The 23,936-nt window shown below is 47.1% G+C and overlaps 2 protein-coding genes across 2 annotated transcripts in view; one reads left to right on the top strand and one right to left on the bottom strand.

The window, feature by feature from the left end:
• Lrrc2 (leucine rich repeat containing 2) overlaps nucleotides 1–6,718 on the top strand; it is a 30,595-nt gene extending 23,877 nt beyond the window's left edge. The window contains exons 8-9 of the mRNA XM_050139228.1: nucleotides 1,111–1,247; nucleotides 3,121–6,718. Of these exons, the coding sequence (XP_049995185.1) occupies nucleotides 1,111–1,247; nucleotides 3,121–3,170 (187 nt within the window). The 3' untranslated portion in view covers nucleotides 3,171–6,718. The remainder of the gene's footprint in view (nucleotides 1–1,110; nucleotides 1,248–3,120) is intronic.
• Nucleotides 6,719–6,840: 122 nt separating this feature from the next.
• Nucleotides 6,841–11,753, bottom strand: Rtp3 (receptor transporter protein 3). Its single transcript, XM_050139227.1, has 4 exons — nucleotides 11,602–11,753; nucleotides 11,042–11,349; nucleotides 10,167–10,360; nucleotides 6,841–8,009 (listed from the first exon to the last, which is right to left on the bottom strand). Exons 3-4 carry the CDS (start codon nucleotides 10,322–10,324, stop codon nucleotides 6,959–6,961), a joined length of 1,209 nt encoding a protein of 402 aa, XP_049995184.1. The 5' UTR covers nucleotides 10,325–10,360; nucleotides 11,042–11,349; nucleotides 11,602–11,753; the 3' UTR covers nucleotides 6,841–6,958.
• Nucleotides 11,754–23,936: the final 12,183 nt, after the last annotated feature.

Consider the following 23,936-nt stretch of genomic DNA (forward strand, 5'->3'; position numbering starts at 1 on the left):
CTCAGAGAGGCCAGACACTGTTCAAGCAATCCTCTCTGTTCGCCTCATCTTTCTGACTTCCCACAGTGAACTCCGAAACAAAGACAACCATCCATGCAGATGATACGGGCTCTAATCTGGGGTGAAGTCTTGCTTACTCCCCAGAAAGCTGACAAAGCTAGGGACTGTGTCCTCCAGATCCTTTCCATGTATCTTTATTTGTCTCTACGAAGAGACCGAAACCAAAGCTCTTGGATGGTGTATTGTGAGCAAGATAAAGGGGAAACAGGGTTCTGATTGGCTGACTCGTGTCTTTTAATTTCTGTTAGACAGGGTCTCACATGACTTGACTCAGTCATTAGTAGTCAGGACTGACCTTAAGTGTCTTCCTGCTTCCACAGTTTATGTGGTGCAAGGGCTCACGACCAGGGCTTTATGCAAGCTGAGGAGGCACTGTGAGGACCAAGCTGCATCCCCAGACCTTGATTACTGATTAAAGAAAAACAGTGATGGTCTGCATGGGGCTCAGTGATAGAGTGTAAAAAAAGAAAGAATTAACAAATAGGTCAATTAAAGAAATTGCTGCTTCAGAAAAACAAATCTTCTCATTCTTTAAATGTTGATTAAAAAAACAGAGTGATTATATATATATGTATATATATATTCCTTTTCCTCTCTCTGTCTCTGTCTCTGTCTCTGTCTCTGTCTCTGTCTCTGTCTCTATCTCTCTCTCTTTTGAGACAGAGCCCCTCTCCATAGCCCTGGTGTCCTGGAACTCACCATGTAGACCAGGCTGGCCTCAGACTCACAGAGATCTACCGGCCTCTGCCTCCTATATTCTTAATTTTCAAAAAGAAGTATTTATTTTTTGTGTGTAAATGTTTTGCTTGCCTGCCTAAGTGCATGTATAGTAAGTACATGCATATCTGGCACCCTCATTGATCAGAAGCACTGGATGCCCTGGAACTGGAGTTACAGACAGTTGTGAGCCAGCATATGTGTGCTGGGAATCAAACCCTGGTCCTCTGGAAGAGCAGCCAGTGATTTTCACTGCTGAGCTATCTCTCCAGCTCACTGAAGAGGGGTTTTGCAGTTGAATATTCTCAGTAAACATGTTACTTTCCCTCACAGATTTGTAAGCCTTATGGACAATCCTATTGATAAGAGCCAATGTCAAGACAGCGATGAAATACTAGAAAGTGAACAGGACCGCCAGCATTTTGATAAAGAGTTTATGAAAGCATATATTGAAGATCTTAAAGAACGAGGTGAGTTGGGAATATTTAAAACCATTTAAAGTGTATTATGCAACCTCCACCTGTTCCTGAAATACGTACATCAACATCAGTCAGAATGACAAAAAAAATTATTTGTGACTATTTGTGAACCAATGGTGCATTTTCTTAGAACATAAGGTTATTTTTCCTCTCATTTTTATTAGTTCTTTGAGAATTTCATCCAATGCATTTTGATCATTCCACCCTTCCCTTCACTCCTGGGCCCAGCCACCTTCCCTGCCCAGTTTTATTTGTCTCTCTCTCTGTGTTTTAAAAAACCCATCAAGTATAGTTGGTGTTGCCTGTATACTCTGGACTGTGCGGCCTTCCACTCGAGCATGGGCGGCCCAGGAAGGGCTGCACCCTTAAAGAAAACTTGTTCACCCTTCCCAGTAGCTACCAGTTACCCCTTAGCTAGAGCTGGGCCTGCACGCCCACCTCCTGTATCCATGCTGGGGTTTTGTCTGGCTTCACCTTACATAGGTCTCCTTGCATACTGTGAGATTTTCCTTGCATACTGTGTGCTTGCTACATATGTCAACTGTATGACAGAACACAGAGGCTGAGAAACACACAATTAAAATGTGAAGGTTGTATTAATATGTAACCTTTAAATTATGAAAAATTATTATTATTGTGTATGTGTATGTGCGCACCCGTGAGCGTGCATGTGCCCCTGATGTGGAGGGCAGGGCTCATGTGCTTAGGTGTGCATGTGTGAATGAGGAGGTCAGGAGACAACTTATGAAGCCCATTCTCTCCTTCTGCCTCTGTGTTCTAGGAATCAAGCTCAGACCACTTCATTTGCATGGTTGAGGACCTTTATCCACTGAACCACCTTGCCTCCCAGTAAATGAGATTTCATTATTTTGATAAAATAGTATTCAAGTTAATAGAAAAATAAGACTCCATTTCAAAAGTTGGTTAAAAAATTTGAAAGCATGAACTCACCCAAACCAAATACCTGTATAAATGTCAGAAACAAGGAGAACACAGTTGGCCAGCCAGGAAATAGGCCCGCTCAGACTTGGTTTTCCACGGCACGTTGTGTCCTGAGGAGCGCAGATAGTCAGTTAACTCAAGAAGGCCTGGGAAGGGTTTTGTTCTTGGGTTCAAACCCAGGGTCTTGTGTATGATAGAAGTTTCTCTACCACTGTGCTACCCCCTCAAATGGACCACCTCTCACAGTTGGGATCGGCCATCTGTAGATGCAGCTTGGCTGTGAGGAGAAAGACTGGACACTACATACTGGGAGGAGCAAGGCTGAGTCTATTTAGTAAGAGCTTGGTTAGAAATAGCCCTGATCTCTTATAAACCGTATCGTTTTCACCTGCTGTCTTCAGCCCCATGTACTTTACCAGCGATTTCATCAGCTTTTGTTATTATACGGTCATATAGTTTCCAGAGCCTAGAGGGAGCTGCGCGAGGTGGTTGGGAAGATTATAAAAGAAAGAGACTGAGTGTTAATATCGTAGATCTAAACGCGTCTAAACCTGGCAGCCCACTGGTTATACCTCGCACGTCCTCGGCAATCCTTGACGTATCGATGCAAGTCACGCGTTATGGTTATATTTCATAATAAGAATGGATTAATAAGGGACTGGAGATATGGGTCAGGGGTTAGGAGTGCTGACTGCTCTTCCAGAGGACCCTGGTTCATTCCCCAGCACCCACATAGCAGCTCACAACTGTTTGTAACTCCAGTGCCAGGGACTCAGACACCTTCTGACCTCCAGGAACACAGAAAGTGTACATAGGACACAGACATACATACATGCTAGCAAAACACACAAACACATAAAATAAATTGATTAATTAAGAAGAGGGAATGAATAGCTAAGTATATATGTTTTCTTTATTGCAGAAGCCGTTCCCAGTTACACCACCAAAGTGTCATTTAGCCTTCAGCTTTGATCTGATCCACCTGAAGACCACAAAATCTTACCGCTCTGTGCTCTCCGTCTTTGTCTACGCGTTACATCTTACAGGAATTGTGGCTTGTGCTGAAGGACAAAGCTAGAAACTACCACCATCACTGTTAAGGAAAATAATTTTCAAATTTCAAATGGGGAAGACTGGTAAATTTGCATAATGTTAATATTAATAGACGGATTTGCATATCCTTGTTCTATATAATGCACATTTAATACTTTAGGAAATATATATATTTAAATATAGAGCAGCTAGGCAGCGGTGGCAATGGCCTTTAATCCCAGCACTCAGGAGGCAGAGGCAAACAGATCTCTGAGTTTGAGGCCAGCCTGGTTAACAGAGTGAGTTCCAGGACAGCCAAGGCTGTTACACAGAGAAACCCTATCTTGAACAAAACAAAACAAAACAAAAACAAACAAACAAAAATACAGCATAAGAACAAGTTTTGAAACTGGCTGCATTGTTTTTAGGAATCCAGGGCTGGAGGGTTGTAAACAAAAGGATTCACCACCGTGAAAGTGTTTCAGCGTACTATCTATTTCTGTTGAGAGTAATGCTCCTTGAGTTTAAACCAGTGCTATTTCCACATTTTTAAATTCACTTTGGAAAGTACATTTTAAATGGTATTTTATTTATGTATTTTAGACATAAATACATAATACATAGTAATAAATTGTATGTTATTTATGTATTTAATTGTACTTAACTCTCAGGAGAGGCTGAAGGTATAATTTGGGTCTCGAGGGTAGAAAGAAGGGCTGGCATATGTACTTCATTGGACCCTAGGTGCTCATGTGGTGTGGGTCTGGAAAGGTCCAAATGTTGTGCTTGGGGAGCCCTCCTGCCCTGACAGTTCTCCTGGTGGACCTGGGACATCAGAGCAGAGCAGAGCAGTGCCCTCAGTGCTCATTCCTGGAGGGGTCCACACTGATGACCCCCTAGAAAGGCTTGCATGTGGGAACCACGGGAGGGCTTTGCCGGAGTGCAGCTGTGGGCTAGGCAGGGGATGTTAGTTTGTGTTGGCCAAGGGCTGGGCTCTCTGTTCTTGCACTACATAGTACCACGGGAAGAGCCGTATAAAGCTCCTGTTTTTCTACCAATGTCTTAGACTAGGACGGACAGGAAGCGGCTGGTCATCTTGAAGACAGGAGGGAAAATGCACACGCATCTCTGTGTGTATAAGTGGACTCACCCATGTAGTTCCCCCCAACCGCCATGTGGGGGCAGGGCAGCCACTACAGCCTTTGCAGTGGGGAAGCATTCTGAAGCTGTGTTGTTAGATGCCGTACCGTCCAGGCATGGAACATGTGGAGTCTGATGACCCTCAAAAACTAAATTTTAAATGCAGTTTACGTAAATAGTCACTTGTGGCTATCATACCGTACAACAAGGCCCAGCCTGCTAGATTGGGACGGAGGACGTTATTTGTGATTTTAAAAGTGGGAGGGGTTGTTTTTACTTTTTCTTACCCGAAGAACTGATTTGCTCTTAGATTTATATAATTTAAAAAGGTTACCAAAATTTACACAATTAATTAAAACAAAACAAAAACCCCTAAAACATATGGGTTGCTAGGGCTGGGAGCTGACTCAGCAGTTAAAGCTATGGCTACTCAAATCTGAGGACCAGAGAAACCCATGGAAATCTTAAGTGGGCGTGGTGACCCAGCTGTAATTCCAATCTTGGGAAGGAGAAACAGGACGTGTTCAGAGCAATTGGCTAGCTAACCAAACCCACTGGAAGCTCTTGTTTTGAATAGGAGACCCTGACTCAGTAAATAAAATGGAAAGATGATAGAAGATGATTCAGACTCAGACCTCTCTGTGTGTGTGCGCGTGTGCGCGCGGGCCCGTGTGCCCTACACACATGCGAAGCTGTGTAATGCGTGCATATATACACTCACAGGAAAGGGAAAGGAGATTAACATTGACACCTTGGTATTTTGCCTGTGCCAGTATTTAAGTCCAAACATTTTAACCCTTAATAGATGTGACAGGTGGCCTCTTCAGGCCAGGGAGATGTCTCAGGAGAGCGTCACTGCAACCAAACGCAGCAGTGAGAAGTAGGTTAAAAGGCAAAGAGGCAGCAGATGAGGGCTCTCTTTAGACTTCATGGCTTTCAAATTGATGAGTAGCCCTACTTCGATGGCTTCAAGAATTTATTTCTTACTCAAGTACATATATCAAGATGTGAAAATTATATGTGAAAAGGCAGAAGTGTAGAATTTTACACAAATAGACTGTTCATAATTTATGTAAGATTTATTTAAATAAAAACCAGATTTTTTTGTGAAAAAACTTCATCTCTCTCTCTGTGTATGTGTGTGTGTTCGGGTTTGTGTGGAGCCTAGAGGTTGACGAGGGGTGTCTCTTTGCCCCTGTGTTGATATTATTGTTACTATTGAGGCAGTATCTCTCACTGAGCCTGTAAATTGCTGTTTTCGCTATAGTGGCTGGTCAGTAACTCCCTGGAAGCTGTCTGTCTCAGGTCCCCAGCACTGGAGGGACTATGTGACTCCACACCTTGCTTTTCACAGGTGCTGAAGATCTGAACTCACTTGTACACGAGTGGCATTGTCTGCTGAGATGTCTCTGTAGGTGGAGACTGCTTGTTTGTTCCTGACCACCTAGACTCGAAATAATCACACAGAAACTATATTAATTAAAACACTGATTGGCCAATTAGCTCGTGCATATTTCTAGCTAACTCTTACATTTTGAATTAACCCATTTCTATTAATCTATGTATCACCACAAGGCTCATAGTTTACTGGTAAGGTTCTCAGGTATCTGTTTCCTTCAGCAACTACATGGTGTCTCTCTGACTCTGCCTACTTTCTCCCAGCATTCAGTTTAGTTTTCCTGTCTAACTCTATCCTGCCCTGTCATAGGCCCAAGAAGCTTCTTTATTCATTAACCAATAAAAGCAACACATGTACAGAAGGGCTTCCCAGATCACATCTCTCTAAGTCCCTAATTGGACTTGTAAAGGCATCTCTCTCCCCAATGTCTTTTCCCTATCACAGAGTAGCTGCATATACCTCCATGGAGACCACTGTTTGAGAAGGCAGGCATTCAGTTTACTGCTTCCATCTCACACCCTCCCAGACTGGCAGCAGAGGGTCTGAGCAAAAATCTTGCTGAGGAGCTCACAGGTTCAAGACTTCCAAATGATTCTGAGTCCTCAATACCTCCAACTCCGTTCCTTCACAATAGGTTAAAACCATGCGTGTGTGTGTGTGTGTGTGTGTGTGTGTGTGTGTAGTATTCAAGTGGGAGTCATAAGAGTATTAATTCTCTGCTGACCATCGTGGCTCATATCTGAGATTCAAGCACTTGAGAGGCTGAAGCAAGAGGATTGGTGTGAACATGTGGCTAGTCTAGATTACCTAGTGAGTTCCAGACCAACTTCGACTACATAGTGAGTTCTCAAACCTACCCTAACACACCTACATGGGAAAAAAATTAAAGAAAATTAACCGTCTTAAGATGAGAACTTTAGTGGCTTTTAGTGCACTTCCAGTATTGAGAGAGCATTGCCTTCTCCACCCAGTTCCCAAGCATTTCACCACCCCTTCTCCCCTCATGAAATCCACATTGGTTGAACAAGGGCTTTGCATTTTTTTTCCCTTTCTCCAGCCCTGGTAGCCAACTCTGGGTTCCCCTGATTTTATTGATGTTTCATATAAAAGGTTACACAATATCTGACTTTTTGGGGATGTTGTAACTTTTTTTTTTTTTTTTTGCCATCCAGCATTCTTTCTTCAAGGCTCAGATGCCATATTTTATGAAAAGTGTCACAACGACAGCTGCAAAGATTAGAAAGACCAGCAGTCGAAACGGTTTATGTCCCATGCAATTACAGAAGACCTCGCAGAAGCCCTTGCAGCACTCACAGAAGCATCTGCAGCAGTACTCGTGGCAGGCCCCGCAGCAAGCTTTGCAGCAGCAGGATTCACCTGCTGGGTGGATATGGCTGCTTCTCTCTACCTGGCCAGTGATGTCTGCTCGTGGTCTCCCAGAATTGGGCACAACATACGCGGGAGTGGGTGGGACATAGGAGGAGGGAGTCGGTAGGATGAACGAGGAGGAAATGGTTGGGACAAATGCGGAGGATGGGGGCAATGCCTCTGGGATCTTGGACCTGGAGGTCTTGTTTCCTGTACCTGCTGTTCCGCTGCTCTTGACGGGAGAAGGCATTTGAATGACACATCTAGGGGCAGGTGAGCTTACAGGTGCCAACTGTTGGGTTGTCAAGATTGGGACAGTTGATGGGTTTGAGGCATGGCTCACCTTAGGGTCAGCTTTGGTAGGGTTACTGGCTTTGGCGTCCACTTTTGATGCTTGGGGCTTTCCCACTTTAGAGGAAGGCTGTGAGCAGGAGACGTTGCTGCGCGTGACAGTGGCCATAGGCTCCCTAGTTGACTTAGAGGAGGCGGGAGACAATGGGCATGCTGGTGGTTTTGAGGCTAGGCCTGAGCTACTCTGAACACAAAAGCCCTGCAGGCAGGCCTCACAGTTGTTGCTGTCATGTGGGCCTTCAAGACCCCTGTCTCCAAGCAAAGGAATCTCAGCCATTTCCTTAAACTCTTCTCCGTAGCTCTTCCTCAGAATTCTGAAGACCAGATTGCTCAAGATCCTCGAGATGTTGTCCCAGCTGAACTCTGGAGCTGCAAATGGAGGCTCAGGGCACCTGTTACATCTCTGAGCAAAGGCCCTCATCTTCACATGTCCCTTGCTGTTCTTCTTATACCAGCGCATGTGGAAGACCACCAGGACACAGCCAGAGGCCCAACTGCGAGAGCAGCTGGGGCAGATGAACCTGTGGAGAACCAGGCGAGAGCTTCAGCCAAGCTGTGGGCAGGTACCGGAGGGAGAAGGAGCCTCTCACCAGCCGTGAGAGAAGTGAGCGAGCCCCTCTTCCTCATTCCCACCTGTTCACCAATATTCTCTGTGGCCATTGTTAGATGCTTGCTATGCAAACAGCAAGTCACCAACCTTCTGACTCCAAAGGGACCCCGGGCATTTTCTAGGTCCAGTGTGTGTATTGTACATTTCAGAGGCAAGGCACACAATGGGACCTCACCACACCCCAGGACCTGGGGTTCGTGAGCTGGGACTGGAGCTCTGGTATCTGAACCCTAAGCCATTGTTTCTTCAAACATCAATGTAAATGTGTTCAAGGCTATACATGCCACAGCCTTCCAAGGACCCCATGCTGAAATGAGCAAGTGGATATAAGTGGGTGCTAGGTAAGTCACCAGCAGGTCAGGAAAGAGCTGCAGCCTCCTGCCTCAGAGACATCTTGCCTGCTCTTGTTCCTCAGGTCCCATGATTTATAAATCCCCACAGATCACCTTCCAGCTCTCTCTCTTTTTTTTGTGCCCCCCCAACTCCTAATTTTTCTTATATACACCAGAGAATGTTGCGTTGTTTCTCAGGGCTTGCCTCCAACAGGGCGCAGAATGACACACCTTCTCAGCAGAGAGAGCATTTTCTCTAAGACGTTTGCACAAACGCCTGCTAGGAACAGTGAAGGAAGACAGGAGAAGCCTATGCTTCCTAGAACAGGGGCTGTGCAAAGCCAGAAGACTGCAGCGTGGGGGGGGGTATTTATTGCTCATCAAATAACCCATAAATGCTCTCTTGATTCAGTCAGCTTGGGACCATGGAACCTGTTGATGGGACTTGAGCAGCAGCCAGATCTCCTTTCTCAAGGCCCCAGCCCTCTCTGCCTTGGGTAGCCTTGGGAGCTGTGCATTCGGTTAAATGCTGGGATTTTTTTTTCTATAGCTGTTGATCCTCACTTTGCTTGAGGCAGGAGAATCTGCAGTCTGAGGTAGGAACGTTGGAGGAGGCTGGGCAGAACAAGGAAGCTCCTCCTAGGACTTTATCCATGCTAAATCAATGTACCACTGATCTACAACCCCAGGCCCCTCTTTTCCATGCTTTGATCTTAGCCTGCTTTCTTAGGACAAATGTGGAAATGAACCGAGAGAAGGAGATGCTGAGAGGCTAGCTAGCTCCTAGTTCCACGAAGTGTACTGGCCAGGAACCTTCCCTCAGTTCTGCACAAGGAGCTGCCTGAGCTGTCCTGAGCTGTCTGCCACCCACACTGGCCTGGTCTCAGCACTCTTGCTCCACTGTGTGCCAGGCCAGAGTCTCAGGTTCTCAAATAAACAGACTAAGGCTTTGCTCTGGAGCTTCCCAAGTCAGCTTCTGCCTGGGAAAGGGCCAGTCTCCTCACAGTGCGCAGCAGGCATGACAGATCTCAGGACTCTACCCTCTGTGCCCTCTTACCTCCACCCCTAGGCTTTGGGGCACCTACTTTCTATGGAAAAGAAAGGGCAAAATGTTGGGTGGTGCTGGGTGGTGGTGGCGACGCATGCCTTTAATCCCAACACTCGGGGGGGGCAGAGACAGGCGGATCTCTGTGAGGTTGATGCCAGCCTGGTCTACAAGAGCTAGTTCCAGGACAGGCTCCAAAGCTACACAGAAACTCTGTCTCAACAAACAAACAAACACAAACAAACAGACTGTTGGGTGGCCCCAGAAAGTCCTATTTGAGAGAGAATATCTTGGCTCGTAGTAGAGAGCGACATGATTGCCGTGAGCCGCTTTGGGCCATGTACCTGTGATCTGTCCTGAAGAGACTCCCCAGGATAAACCTGTCTCTTCTCAGGAACTCCAGGAAGAGGGAATCTTTCAAGGCAGGTAGGAAATGCAGAGCCCCTGGAGTAAATGAGCCTCCACCCTCCCCTTCCTGACTGTCTCACTTCCCAGCCAGAATTCTTAGTATTTAGGTCTGCCACTGTCTTAAGTTCCTAGTAATGGAGCGGGATCCCCCGTCTCTAATAAATTGGAATCCCTTCCTGTGTTCTTCAGCATGCAAGCCTGGATAGAGGAGAATAGTGATGAGTAAGAAACAAAGAAGAATGGTAAGAGCTGTCTGCTGTGCAGACCATCGTGACTCGCTCACCTGGCAAAGGTCTTTTGCTGGTATTGTATCCATCCAGGATTCAGAACATCAGGAAGAAGGTCCTTGTCTGGTGTGAGGGTCCATTTGTGCCATGGTTTCACCTCTTGAATCAGCTCCTGAAACACTTGTTGCCATACTTCTGTGTCTTCTTCCATCATGGCTGTTGTGTGGTGGCTACGCTGGGGCAGGGGTTCCTGAGTGGGGACAGGGGCTCCTGAGTGGGGGTAGGGTCTCCTGGATGGGGTAGGGTCTCCTGGTCCTGGGTAGGGTCTCCTGAGTTGGGGTAGGGGCTCCTGGGTTGGGTAGGGGCTCCTGTGTGGAGGCAGGGTCTCCTGGGCCTGGGTAGTGTCTCCTGGGTATCCCAGGGTCTTCTGTTTGGGGCAGAGTCTCCTGGGCCCAGACAGACCCGTGGTGGGATGTAAGCTTGTCCACTTCAGAGAGTGAGGGTTCAGACTGGCAATCCCTTTGAAGATTTGGATTGGGACAGTGGTTCAGATCCTCTGTCCCAGGGGCAAAGGTCAGTTGAGTCTGTTCCCAAGTTCAGAGGACAGCTGTGGACACCACAAGAAATCACACAATGCAGGGAGCTTTGGTTTTCATGCCTCAATATTTGGAGTTCAAATCAGGAATGAGCTGCCTCTGACACAGAGCCCCTGGAACGGTGGAGGTCACTCTTGCCTTTTCTGGTTCTAACATTTAAACTCCTCATCCACTGGGCTGCTGGATTCCTGCTTGGGGCAAAAGGGGCCTCCCTGGGATTCCCATACCCTGGGAAGTCCCCGTTCATACCTAGCTCCTCAGGAGGATGGTGGCCTGCTGGCCCTGCCTACCAACCATGGCCTGAACAGAGGTCTCAGCCCCTATCCTCCACTTACCGGAAATCAAAGTTGGTTGTTCAGTCAGTGTGTGCCCAGATTAGTCTCTGGGTGGGTGGGAGGCTGCTGGCCCGAGACCAATAGGGATCCTTTGCCTTCCTCCATGAGAAGCTTCCCTGTCACCACACACTGAGGAAGAGGAAGGAGAGGCAGGCAGAGGTGGCCAGTGCTGGAGCAGGCAACACTGTAGGAACGGCAGACAAGATTCTGAGTGTCCACTCCAGAGGACTTCATCCAAAGATAGGGTGGGTCTTAGTTGGACATAGAGGTATTGTCCTGCTGGCTTCCCAAGCTGGAGGCTCCTCGGCCTAGAGGAAAGGAAGGAAACAAGGGGAGGGGCTTCCTGTGACGTTTGGAAACCAAGCTTTCCCCGGTTTTTCTCGGCTGTCTCTGCCCCAAATCACAACAACCTCATGGCCAGACTCAGATCACGATGGACCCTTTCCTTCCTGCCCTCATTTAGTTTCTCAACGCTATTTGCTCAGTTATAAATTAACTACATTTGGGGAAGTGCTCCAGTTTCTTTCTTTCTTTTTTTCCTCCCCCTTTCAACCTCTTACAGTAGGTTGTGTCCATCTGTTGTCTGCTTGCTTAGTCCAGCTCCCAGGAAATAGAAGTTCTCTGTTTGTGGTCAGCAGTGCCTTGTTCTTCACACTTTGGGGGATTTTTCATGGGGATTTCACCATGTAAAACAGATCCCAGGGCAGGTGCTGACATGTTCCCGAGAGAAAGAAGGCCACGGTGTTTCTAACACAGAAAGTACAAGTGTTAGGGAACTTTGTTCGGGTCCCAGTTACGCAGTGTGGTTGGCCATGGGCTCAATGTTAAGAAGTCAATAACTGCATACATAACAGGGCAGTTTTAGACAGAGACAACACGAGGGCTCCTGTTGATTGTGTGACTGAAACATGAGCAAGGGATACAAGAACCTAACGGTAGTCCCCTTAAGAACAGTGGCTTTGTATTCAAGACGACACTTAGGACCGCCATGAGCAGTGAGAACCCACTGTTCTCTCCTTTGCCCGCCTTGCTAGCCTCCTCTCTTGCATTCTGTAGGGGAGTTGAGTTGGGGGAGCAAGTCTCTGCCTTGCTCCGGTTTTTGTTCAGAAAGTTACTAATGCCTCGCTCAGTTAGCCAGCAGAGTTCCCAGACCCTCTGCTGTCTTCTAGTTCTGTCCCCCAAGACCAAAGTCCAAAGAGCCTCTCTCTCGTCAGCCTGTGGTTAGGAACTGGTGTGGACCTTCTCCAAGTGGGTTGGATTTGTGACAGCCTGAACGAGGCTCTACTTGTGAATCGGTGTGGAAATCACAGGTGTGTACAGATGTACTAGAAGACCTGAGGTAAGACCTGCTTTGGAAGATTGATGGTTTCTGTGGCCACCAGGACACAACACAGCAACAGAAGTCAGGCAACAGGCCTAGCTGCTTGTCACTTACAACCTGATCAAGAGAAGGATGCCAGGTGAGCCCACACAGGGTGTCCAGGAACAAGGAAGAGCTAAGTGTAGCTATAGGGCACAGTGTATGTGTGGCAGTGGCCTGAGGGTACCTAGAAGCTTGCATCAGCTTCTCCTGGGGTAATGAGTTCACCCCCAGGGGCAACAACCACAGACCAAAGCAACTCTGTCACCGGAGTCTAGTTTGGTGAACCAATGAGTTTATTGGGATTACTTAGGGACATGGGTGAGGGATTGTTCCTATCTCCTCTTACCTTATATTCCTCTATCCTCCTCCCCATATCACTCCTGTCTCCTCCTTCCTAGAGCTGGAATTAAAGGTATGGGATCCCAAATGCTGAGATCACCTTTGTGTGAACTGTTTCTCTTTTAGACAGATTCAATCTCGTGTAGCCCAGGGTGGCCTTAAACTAACAGAGATCCCTTTGCTTCTGCCTCCTGAGTCCTGGGATTAAAGGTATGAGCCATCACTCCCTGGCTTCTAGTGGCTTAGTTCTGCACTCTGATCTTCAGGCAAGCTTTATTTGTTAAAACACAAACAACATATCACTACTGCCACTGAAAAGTCTGACCCCAGCACGGGTGACAAGTTCCCCAGAACTGTATAGCTGGCTCTCCCCCTCTGGTTAACTTTCCATCTCCTACATACTATGACCCCTCCTGAGATAATGTGTAGTTGGGGTGGAATTATGTATGACTGAGAGAGGATGTAGGAGGGAGAGTGTGGAATCTCAGTCAAGGATCTAAGGACCCTCTCCTAGTATCCCTAGTATGAGAGAGTGCCAGTCACCGTCACTCTGATGAATGACAACGGATGTTACACTTGAAAATCAGAGTTTCTACGACACTAGTCTTCCTAGGCTTCCATGGGTAGGCTCGAGGGTTCTGGAGCAGCAAGGTATACCTCATTTGCCCTTAGCTGTCTTGTACTGGGGCTTTAGGCCATGGGGGCAGATACACAGTGGTTCACAATATGATGGACGAGGAACGGGTGGAGTATAGAGATGACCAGCTGCTGAAGAAGGAAAACTGACCAGACCCTCCACTAGTCGAAGCTGGGTTGAAACACCTTAACCAAAATTGTATTATGAGATGATTCTGACTTACGTTAGGACAAAAGTGCAACAGCAGGTATCTTCACAATGGGGAGGCAGAGGGGGGTCGAGACACAGACTCATAGGAAAAGGCCACTTAGAGACAGAAGCAGACTAGAGTTAGGTCGTCAGGAGCAAAGGGATGCCTGGACCTTGAGGAGGCAAGAAAATTTCTCCCTAGGGCCTCTGGAGGGGTGGAAGGACTGAAGACAGCTTGATTTTGGACTTCTGACTTCCAGAACCGTGAGAATAAATTTTTATTGTCATAAATCATCCAGTCTGTGGTCTAGCTGTGACAGATGACAGGAGCAACAGATACGGGCGCTTACATTCTATTTCATAAGGGCACATTTGTATTTTACATTGTAAAGGAGTCTGCACACACATCACAGATGGCTCAGCATGGACACCTGCCAAAGACATGTTTGTTCTAGGATAACCTTTGGCTTGGGCAGCACTTCAAGAGGAACGCAGCGAGTCTGGGGATGATGTGTGGGGACCACTGGGAGCTAAGGAAACCAGCGTCTCGGAGCTCAGAGCCAGCTGACCCCTGGCCAGAGGATGAAGACTGGACAGACTTCATGATGCTGCCATTCCCTGTCACGTCTGCCAGCTGGAGATGAGCCTCCAGCAGAACCAACCGCTCCTTCCCACCGCAGTGTTTCTTTAGCGCCCTCTACTGAGAAGGTTTAACAAGCTGTTCGCTGTAGGCTCGCAACCACTTCAGTTCCAGGAGATCTGACCTCTAAGGACAGCAGCAATTCATGTGGTGCACAGATATACATTGAGGCAAACACTCACACACATAAAATAGAAAGAAATCCTTAAAAATGACTCTATTAGCATATGTTAATTATACACAATAGTCTATTTCCTTATGACACTTTCACAGGTGGGGCGTCATTCCTCACTGTCTTTAGTTGTATATCCTCTGCTGGGCCCGCGAGACTCCAGCAGAAAGCTCCACATTCACTGTCACACAGATGGCAGTGTTGGTGAGCACAACACAAAACAAAACAAACGGTCTACGGAGCGAGTCCTAGGACAGCCAAGGCTACACAGAGAAACCCTGTCTTGGAAAATCAAATATATACGACAACTGGTAATGACAACTTCATGACAGCTGCAGTATCACCAGGCAAAAAGAAATTTCCAGCCCATTGTAAGCTCATGAGAACACTGTACTACATGTGGCTTACCATTGGTCAAAACAGTGGTATACAATACACAGGCTGAATACACATATTTACAATTTTTAAAAGATTTACTTATTTATTTATTATGTATACAGTGCTCTGCCTGCATGTCTGCCTGCACACCAGAAGAGGGTGCCAGACCTCATTATAGATGGCTGTGAGCCACCATGTGGGTGTTGGGAATTGAACTCAGGTCCTCTGGAAGAGCAACTGATGCTCTTAACTGCTGATCCATCTCTCCAGCCTATATTTATCTATGATTAAAATGATTATTTTATTTATTTATTATTATTGTGTGTGTGATGACTCAGGGGACAATCCTCAGGAGTTGGTTCTTTCCTTCAACCCGAGACCTGGGAATGTAACTCAGGTCATCAGATTTGGCGGCAAGTGCCTTTATTGAGCAGACTTGCTGCTATTTTATAGCTATATTTAGTACATACATACATATGTATATGTGTGTATATGTATATATATACATACATGCCCACACATAGTTTGTTGATAGGTCCTAGAAATAACAGCGTCCCAGGAGCAACCAACACACAGTGTTGCCTCTTTGTTTCTAAAAACCATTTCCTTAAAAAAGGAGTCAAGACGCTTTGGAAAAATTGTTGATTCCAGAGCTTGGGGGGGGGACCTGGGGTACTGGGAAGTTTCTGGAACAAAAGAAGATCTGGGTGTAGCGTGTACATATTTAATCCCAGCTCCCAGGAAGCAGAGACTAGAAGTTGGCTGCAAGTTTGAGGCCAGCCTGGGCTACATAATGAAACCCTGCCTTCAACAACAACAAGCTGGAAAGAAAAGGGCTCAAGAAACAAAAGTGTACCAGCACGGAGGGGCCAGAGGCCGACCTGACGGAGCTGTGCTGAGTGGCACTGGGATGATCTGTGCCGTGAAATAGCCGCATGGTGTTTGTGCTGCCTGGTCTAGGTCAGCTTGGCACAGGCTAGAGTCATTCAAAAGGAGGAAACCTCAATGAGAAAATGCCTCCATAAGATCCAGCTGGAGGACATTTTCTTCATTAGTGACCAATGGGGGAGCCCAGCCCATTGTGGGAGGTGCCTTCCCTGGGTAGGTGTCCTGGGTTCTAGAAGAAAGCAGGTTGAGCAAGCCAGTAAGCAGCACTCCTCCGTGGCCTCTGCATCAGCTCCGGCCTGCGAGTTCCTGCCCTGCTTGAGTTTCTGTCCTGACTTCCTTTAATGATGAACAGTGATGTGAAAATGTAAGCCAAATAAATCCTTTCCTCCCTGTGGCTTGAAAGAAAAAGGCCCTCAAAGGGAGTGGCACTATTAGGAGGTGTGGCCTTGTTGGAGGAAGTGTGTCGCTGTGGGATCAGGCTTTGAGGTCTCAAAAATGCTCAAGTCACACTCAGTGTTTCAGTTTACCTTTGGATTAAGATGTCAAATTCTCCAGCACCGTGTCTGCCTGCATGCCGCCATGTTCCCCGCCATGATGATAATGGACTGAACCTCTGAAACCGTAAACTGCCGCCTCAGTTAAATGTTTTCCTTTATAAGAGTTGCTGTGGTCATGGTGTCTTCTCATAGCAGTAGACACCCTAAGATACTCCCAACTTGCTTTTTGGTCATAGTGTTTTGCTATAGTTATTGGATTATAATCTAGAGTATAATACATCAACCCATACAGATACAAAAGGATGAATAAGGAATAGAGGACGGGAACTGGGAAGTGGCTGCTCAAACATAAAGACTTAGGCTTAGCTCCCCAGAATTGGGAGACTGGAGAGATCACTCAGAGGCTAGAGGCTGCACTCCCAGAGAAACCGGAGTTCAGTTCCCAGCACCTATGTGGTGGCTTACTCCAGTCCCAGAGGATCTGACACCCTCTTCTGGCTTCTCTGGGCACCAGGCACTAGACACTGGATGCACAGACTTGCATTCAGGCAAAACACATAAAGATAAATGAGTAAATAAAATAAAACAAAATAAAAAAGCCAAGTGTAGCAGGGCCCATCTGTAACCCCAGGTCTGGGGAAACCCAGATGGGCAGATCCCTGGAACTCATTGGCCAGTCAGTTTAGCCAAATGGATGAGCTCCGGGTTCTGCAAGCGACCCTGTTTCAAAAAATAAGATGGAGAGAGATCAAGGAAGACAGAGATAAAGGGAGTCAACTTCCAGCCTCCACATCCATGTGCACATATCTGAACACACGCATGCACACCCATTATCAAGAATGTATTTCACACACACAAGACAAAGAAACAAATTAGCATATCTGATAGCCCTTCTAGGAAGTAAAGCTTGGTTTAGCTCCTACCGCTCTTTCTGTGTGAGCTAGACTCACTTCATAGTGACTTCCAGGACAGCCAGGGCTGTGCAGAGAGACCCTGTCTCAAAACAAACAAACAAACAAAAAATAGCGTATAGAGAGGAGAAAAGGAAATAGTAGTTTTACAATGGCGAAAGGTACATCTATCCAGGAAGCACACACTCTCTGATAGGATGTGAAGTGGGAGGGGCTTCACTCTGTGGTAATTTTACCCCAAATCTACCATCTCTGTCTAGTCAGCAGATAAACAGAGGACACGCCTGGCATGGGTCTGGAGCATGCCCAAAGACTGTCCAAGTCACGAATCCTAATAAACAACACAGGAGAACACTGTGCAGTGTGACTAGCTGGATGCCATCCTAGAAGAGAAAGGGGATTTCAATGGAAAAATTGGTGGGCTCTAAAGAAAGCCTGGAGTTCAGTTAGTAGTTATAGAGCAATATCAGCTTGCTATTTTTCTTAGATTTATTTATTTTATGTGGATGAGTGTCTTACTTGCATGTATGTCTGTGTGCCACCCGTGTGCCTGGTGCCTCCCGGGCATCCAATCTCCTAGAACTGGAGTTACAGATGACTCTGAGAGCCGTGTGGGTCCTCTGCGGAAACAAGGGTTCTTAATCACTGTGCCACCTCTCCAGACACCAGCCTGTTTTAATCAATAGACCTTGGGGCAATGGTAACACTGGGACATCCTGGATGAGGGAATGTTTGGGGGACTCCCTGGGAACGATGGGAACACCCGGAGATCCTGAATGAGGGATGTATGGGGGTCTCCTGACTAACTTTGCGAAGTCTCTGTGAAGCTATGCTGAGACAAAAAGTTTGTCTTAACCACGAGTATTTGTGGCTGGGCGTGGTGGTGCACACTGTTAATTTCACACCTCAGGAGACACAAGAGGAAGATCTCTGTGAGTTTGAGGCCAACCAGAGCTACACGATGAGACTTTGTCACAAACAAACAAACAAACAAACAAACAAACAAAAAGGCAAAAACAGAACCGGGTGTCTGAGGGCTGAGATTGGGCTTCCTGAACATTAGTTTTTGTAAGTTGGAAGATATAGTCTCTGCCGGGCCTGACCAGGCCGTAATGAAAAAGTCAACAGGTACAGATGCACACCTGTTGCCTGTCAGTGGGAATAACAGGGACCCAGAAGTTTCAAGAACCAACCTCTAGAGGGCGCCTTAGTTCTGCCCACAGGGCTGAGCTGGACTCCCTTGTTCCCCCTGGTAGACTTTGCAGGACTTGTTGGCTGTTGGCTTAGGAGTTACCCACATCACTAGGTCCTCTCAGGGTCTTTCAGCTCAGATACTTGATTCTAGATCTGGCAGGGTGAGTCTTCAGTGGGTCCCGGTGCAAAAGCTCGCTGTGAGAAGCCAACCCCGGAAACGCCTTTCCTTCCAAAGCTGGTCCCAAATTCCTCTTCTCATTTTTCTGGTTTCTCTTCTTAAGATGGTCACCGGCCTTAGAATAGTCTAAGGCAAGTTCTCTGGGACGCTGGCTCTTGTAGGTTCCTCCTGTGTTCTTTCCAGGGGAGTGCAAGGGGTTAGGCGACTCTGAAGTCCTCTCTGAGGTTCATTCTGTGTCCTTGGTTCTCCTTCTGGGAGAAGTGAGTGTGTGGTGTAGGCCTAGGAAGCTCCTCACACAGTGGGCCAAGCACAGGCCCTGATCACCCTAGCAGCCAGGCCAGGCCGCAGTGGTGGACCCGGCTAGGCCTTCATGTCTATAACCCTCAGATGGGCTCTATAGTCAGTGTGCCAGCTGTCAGCATTACCTGAGTGAACCCCAGGCGCTACAACATGACATTATGCGAAGCATGATTAATAAAAACTCAGGGATAGAAACTGGAGTTCAACCTGAAGGTCAGAAAAGCAAAAGTCATTACTGCCACGTCCACAGCAGTGACTGCCGTGTAGTGACAAAATGCCTCTGCGCTGGCTTTTGCCTGCTGAAGGATTGGGGTTAGAGCTTCTTGGAGCGAAGCCCCAGGTGGACCCCCTGGCAATCAGAAGTAAAGAAAGGACCAGATGCCAAAGGCAGATCTCATATCTGGAGATGGCCCTGAGAGCGAGCCCTCCTGACACCTTGCCTGATCTTTCTCTGTATTTCTTAATTTTCTTGTTTATAGCTGACCGCTTACCAAGAGATCAAAGTACGTCCTTGGCTCGGCTCCACCGTTCATTAAAGCAGTCCTTGAGGAAATAAAGTATGCCCCACGCCACATGAGCCTGGGAAACTTTATTAATTATGAAACAGAAGCGGCTAAAGTTGATATGTTATGAGGGAATCGTCATAGTGAATCAGATTTAGAGAGAAAAGGAGAGTTAGAGAAAATTCCCCTTTATGGAAAGATTAGCTAGATCTCAGAAGCCCTGGTGTCTTTATAGTAAGAAGGAAAGAAAGGAAATTATTGAAAACATGAGACCAGCTTTAATATATTGGTATAGGAACTATCTTGAGAAAATGAGAAAACTATTAGGGAATATGGAGCAAAGAATAAAAACTATATAGATGGAAAGCTAAACACAGGACCCTGGGAATTGGTCTCCCACGGTAGAAGGTAAATAATGGTGTGAGACAGAATTCTAAGAGACAAAACAAAACTAAAAGTCCTTGCCAACATCTTGAGCACGTAGAGGGGAGCACGTAGAAAGGAGCACGTAGAAGAAGCTCTATTTTGACTATGCTTAACCTTGATTTATGTCTGGAACCCTGAGTGGGGTGATGTAATGAGCCTGCCAAGTTCTTTGATCTGTTTTGTACAAAAACTGAAGCTTTGCAGAAGTAAAACTGCAGCAGATTCTCACTACCAGTGTGTCTGTCTGTCATTTCCCTTGCATCGTATCCTGGCTATCCTATCCTTCACCCTGTTCTCCCGTGGATAGTGGTCTCCGGGAGGGACGGTCCGTGGCAATTACCTCGACCTCAGTCCAAAATGGCACCCCTGCCTCCAGGAATCTCAGAATAAGACTGTGTCTGAGAGCTGTTTCCTCCCCTTTTATAATCCTCTCTAGTTCTGGGATTAAATGCACACACTACAGGGATTAAAAGGATGCACTGCCTGGTTTCTATGGCAACTAGTATGGCTACTGGGATTAAAGGTGTGCATTATCACCACCTGGCTATAAGGCTGACCAGTGTGGCTGTTTTACTTCCCCATCTCCAGTCAAGTCTTATTTATTAAAATACAACTGAAATGCCACTAGAATTATGGGAGTGACTGAGGACACCTGTGGCCAGAGCCAGCCACTGTGAATGGGCTCTGTGAAGAGTGAGGCCTTGACAAGGAAAGAGTTTGGTTTGAGGCTTCTAGGGCTGAGACACATACTCTCTCTAGCTGTGTGGAGACCTGTCATTTCTCTACGGGCCATGGTATGCCCTCTGCCTGCCCCTCTCTCCCTAGCCCTAACCTTACCACCCATGTGACTGGCATGATACTACCAGCTGTGACAATGGTGGCTTTACACTCCTGTCACGGAGCTTGCTCGTTTTCACTGGTCCTCCTGAGCCCTCAGAAGAGCCTCCCACCCAGTCCTTTTCCTTGGGAACTTCTGCTCATTCTTGGTCCCCAGCAAGGTACCATGATGAGGTCCCCAGTAAGCCGTGTCTCACAGCTGTCACAGGCTCACAGTCGGCTGGAACCACAGCGTAGTAGACTGAAGGAGGACAAGGCTTTAGGTTCAGCCAGCAGGTATGTGTGCGCAGGCCTATGAGTGCAGGTACGTGGAGGTAGTTAGACGTCAACCTTGGGGGTCGCTCCTTAGGAGCTTTCCACCTTGGTTCTCGCTTGCCGCATGCCTGGCTTTTAAATGTAAGTTCTAAGAGATTCAACATAGGTCCTCATGCTTTCGTGGTGTGCTTGCTTCCTGACTGAGCTGGCTTACCAGCTCCCAACCAGCTGCTCTTATTTCTGGTCGACTGCCCCAGGGCCTTTGAGCCAGGCTGTACTCCTGAGCTCTTGGCTACTAATATTTCTGATTCCCCAGAACTCCAGCTTGAACTCTAGACTGGGTCCTGATTGTTCCAGAATCCAATCAACCTTCTTTCTGGGAAGAAAAAAAAAAGACTCATTTCCCCTGTCAAAATGCAGGGACTGGCTATGCTACCGAACTGCTGGTTCCAGAGAGAAGGAATTGCCAGGCAGTGGGATTCACTCAGAGGACAGGCTTCTCTACATCTGTGACCCTTTGGCAGCCCCAGAGGGTGTTGGGAGAGTGGAACTCTGTGCCCTAAGGCAATGGTGGGGAGGATGGTATGCAGGGAGACCAACTGGGTGGCCTCGGTTCTCAGCAGGCAACTTACTTTCTTTCCTTTCTGTAATCCTTCCTGGGAGGCCTGGGATGTTCCTGTTTCATCAGGCAAAGCCAATTGTGACCAACAGCTGCTTTGGCGTAGGCTGGGGCCCCCAGATCCTAGGGTGGGAGGAGGGTGGGACATTCTGGGATCTTCCTGGCACTGCCTACCGGGCAGAGACATACCGGTTTCCAGGGTGGGGTTTGGAGATAGGAGAGTATAGTCTGAGTATTCAGAAGGGCACTCAGGCGCAGAGGGTACTCCCCAAACATCCTTCTTCCTTCTTTGCTTCCTTCTCTCTCTTTCCAGCTCCAGTTCAGCTTTCTAGCCCACGGTGACTTGGCTGGCCACAAGCATGGGTTACCCAGCCCTTGGGCCCCTCCTGCCATTCCTTCCCTCTTTAACCATTGGCAAGCTTGGCATTTCAAAGAAAGTCTTGTAGGTTCCAGAGGTCAAGAGGCTCAAGGAGAGGACAGTTCACAAGGCTGAGGTCATTTGGTGTCTTCCGTTGGTGGCTTTTACAAGCACATTTCCAATCCACATGTAATATACATTTAAAATCACACACAGTGAATATTCCTATAGAAATGAATTGCACAAAATGAACAATAGCCGTGTAATAATACCCCAAGACAAGAAAAACAGACCTGAACAAAACAAAACATTACCAGCCCGCAGCTTGACTCCTCCCCAGCCCTGTCAATCATTTTCCCGCCCCTCCTTCCCAGGGAGGTGGTGTTAAATGAGCCAGAGGCTGCAGAGCTTTGTGCCCCTCTGACCTTCCCTTGCTTGCGTTCCTGTGGTTTTGAGGCTGCCCAAGTCAACTGTGGTTGTCTGGTGGGGAATGATGGTGTGCAGTTGTTTATCTGTTCCTAGTTCAGGGGCCACCTGTGTCAGTAGCTGGCAATCAGCCAAAGTGGGGCATTTTCACACCACAGGAGCTGCCAAAACCAATAGAAATTGATTATTTATTTATTTATTTTGAGACAGGGTTTCTCTGTGTAGTGTTGGCTGTCCTGGAACTACTAGCCTGGCCTGGCCTCCAACTCACAGAGAACCTGCCTCTGCCTCCTAGGTGCTGGGATTAAAGGTGTGTGCCACCACCTCGGCTAGTTTACTTATTCATTAGAGATAAGGTCTTGCTGTGTAGAGCAGGCTAGCCTGGAACTCACATTTCTGTGTGCTTCTGCCTCCCAAGTGCTGGGATTAGAGTTGTATGCCATTGTGCCTAGCTGTTGTTTTTTTGAGACAGTATCTCACAAAGTAGCCCAGGCTATCCTAGAATTTGTGGTTCCTCTGCTGCCCCAAGCAAACACCTTCACACTCAGATAAAGCAATACTAGTAAAATAGTCAAATTAAATTATAGATGGCTTATTAAAAATCTACCAGTCCACACCTTGAATCATAGCACTTGGGAGGCAGAGGCAGGTGGATCTCTGTGATTCAAGGCTAACCAGGTCTTCAGAGCAAGTTTCAGGACAGCTAAAACCCTGTCTCGAAGCCCCCTTCCCCAAAAAAGAAGAAAAGAAAAAAAAAAGAAAAAGAAAGAATGTGTTGAAGAGATAGTTCAGTGGTTAAGAGCACTGGCTGCTCTTCCAGAGGATCAAGGTTCAATTCCCAGCACCTAAACAGCACCTCATGACTGTCTGTAACTCCAGTTCCAGGAGATCTAACACCTTCATACAGATATGTACGCAGGTAAATCAATGCACAGAAGAAGAAGAAAAAGAAGAAGAAGAAGGAGGAGGAGGAGGAGGAGGAGGAGGAGGAGGAGGAGGAGGAGGAGGAGGAGGAGGAGGAGGAGGAGAAGAAGAAGAAGAAGAAGAAGAAGAAGAAGAAGAAGAAGAAGAAGAAGAAGAAGAAGAAGAAGAAGAAGAAGAAGAAGCACCTGCCAGCCCATCACTGCTCACAGCAGCCCCTCCCCTTCCCGGCATCTCCTATGAGGTCTTCATGCCCATAGGCTGTCTCTGGTTTATTTATGGACCAGAACAGGTAGTCTTTCTGCTGCAACATCATTCCTTTCTTCATTGGGTTTCTTGGTATCTGTAGCCTCCCCCCACCCCCAGCCTTCTCCCTCCTCGTGACATCACGGCGGCCTTTCTTTCTAACTCTCCACAGGCTTCTTGCTTCCAGCTCCCTCATGTGCAGCCCCTCATCTGATTTGGTTGCCACCTTCACATTCTTCAGCTAGGGTTTCCAGCCTGGCATATGGTGTCCTGTGCATTGACTTTGTGTGTGGACTCAACTTAAGCTGGATTCCCAGGTAGATCAACAGATTCTTATTCTGGACTCCACTGAGGTAAGGAGCTTGGGGGGCTCTTTGCATCTCTGGGCTTTTCAAAGTTCTGCTAAGGCCTGAATCCATTATCTTATGCCTGGGAAAGGAATAGTTACTCTTGAGGGAAGCAGCCTTGGGACATGCCCTGCTGGGGCAAATTTCTTTCTTTCTTTCTTTCTTTCTTTCTTTCTTTCTTTCTTTCTTTCTTTCTTTCTTTTTTTCTGGGGCAAATTTGAAATGCTCAGCTCGTTTACACAAATCCAAGAATTGTTTTGGGAGGCCTTGG

The sequence above is a fragment of the Alexandromys fortis genome, unplaced genomic scaffold (assembly GCF_014885135.2).
Source record: "Alexandromys fortis isolate MF-2015 unplaced genomic scaffold, M_Fortis_MF-2015_v1.1 scaffold_36, whole genome shotgun sequence".
In the NCBI taxonomy this organism is placed as follows: Eukaryota; Metazoa; Chordata; class Mammalia; order Rodentia; family Cricetidae; genus Alexandromys; species Alexandromys fortis.

What these genes read in the sequence shown, in the direction of transcription:
- Rtp3 (XM_050139227.1), bottom strand. Translation starts at nt 10,324, where the DNA reads ATGATGGAAGAAGACACAGAAGTATGGCAACAAGTGTTTCAGGAGCTG. An exon ending in CAGCAAAAGACCTTTGCCAG is followed by an intron (nt 8,010 to 10,166) that starts GTGAGCGAGTCA and finishes GGTTCTCCACAG; the next exon opens with GTTCATCTGCCCCAGCTGCT.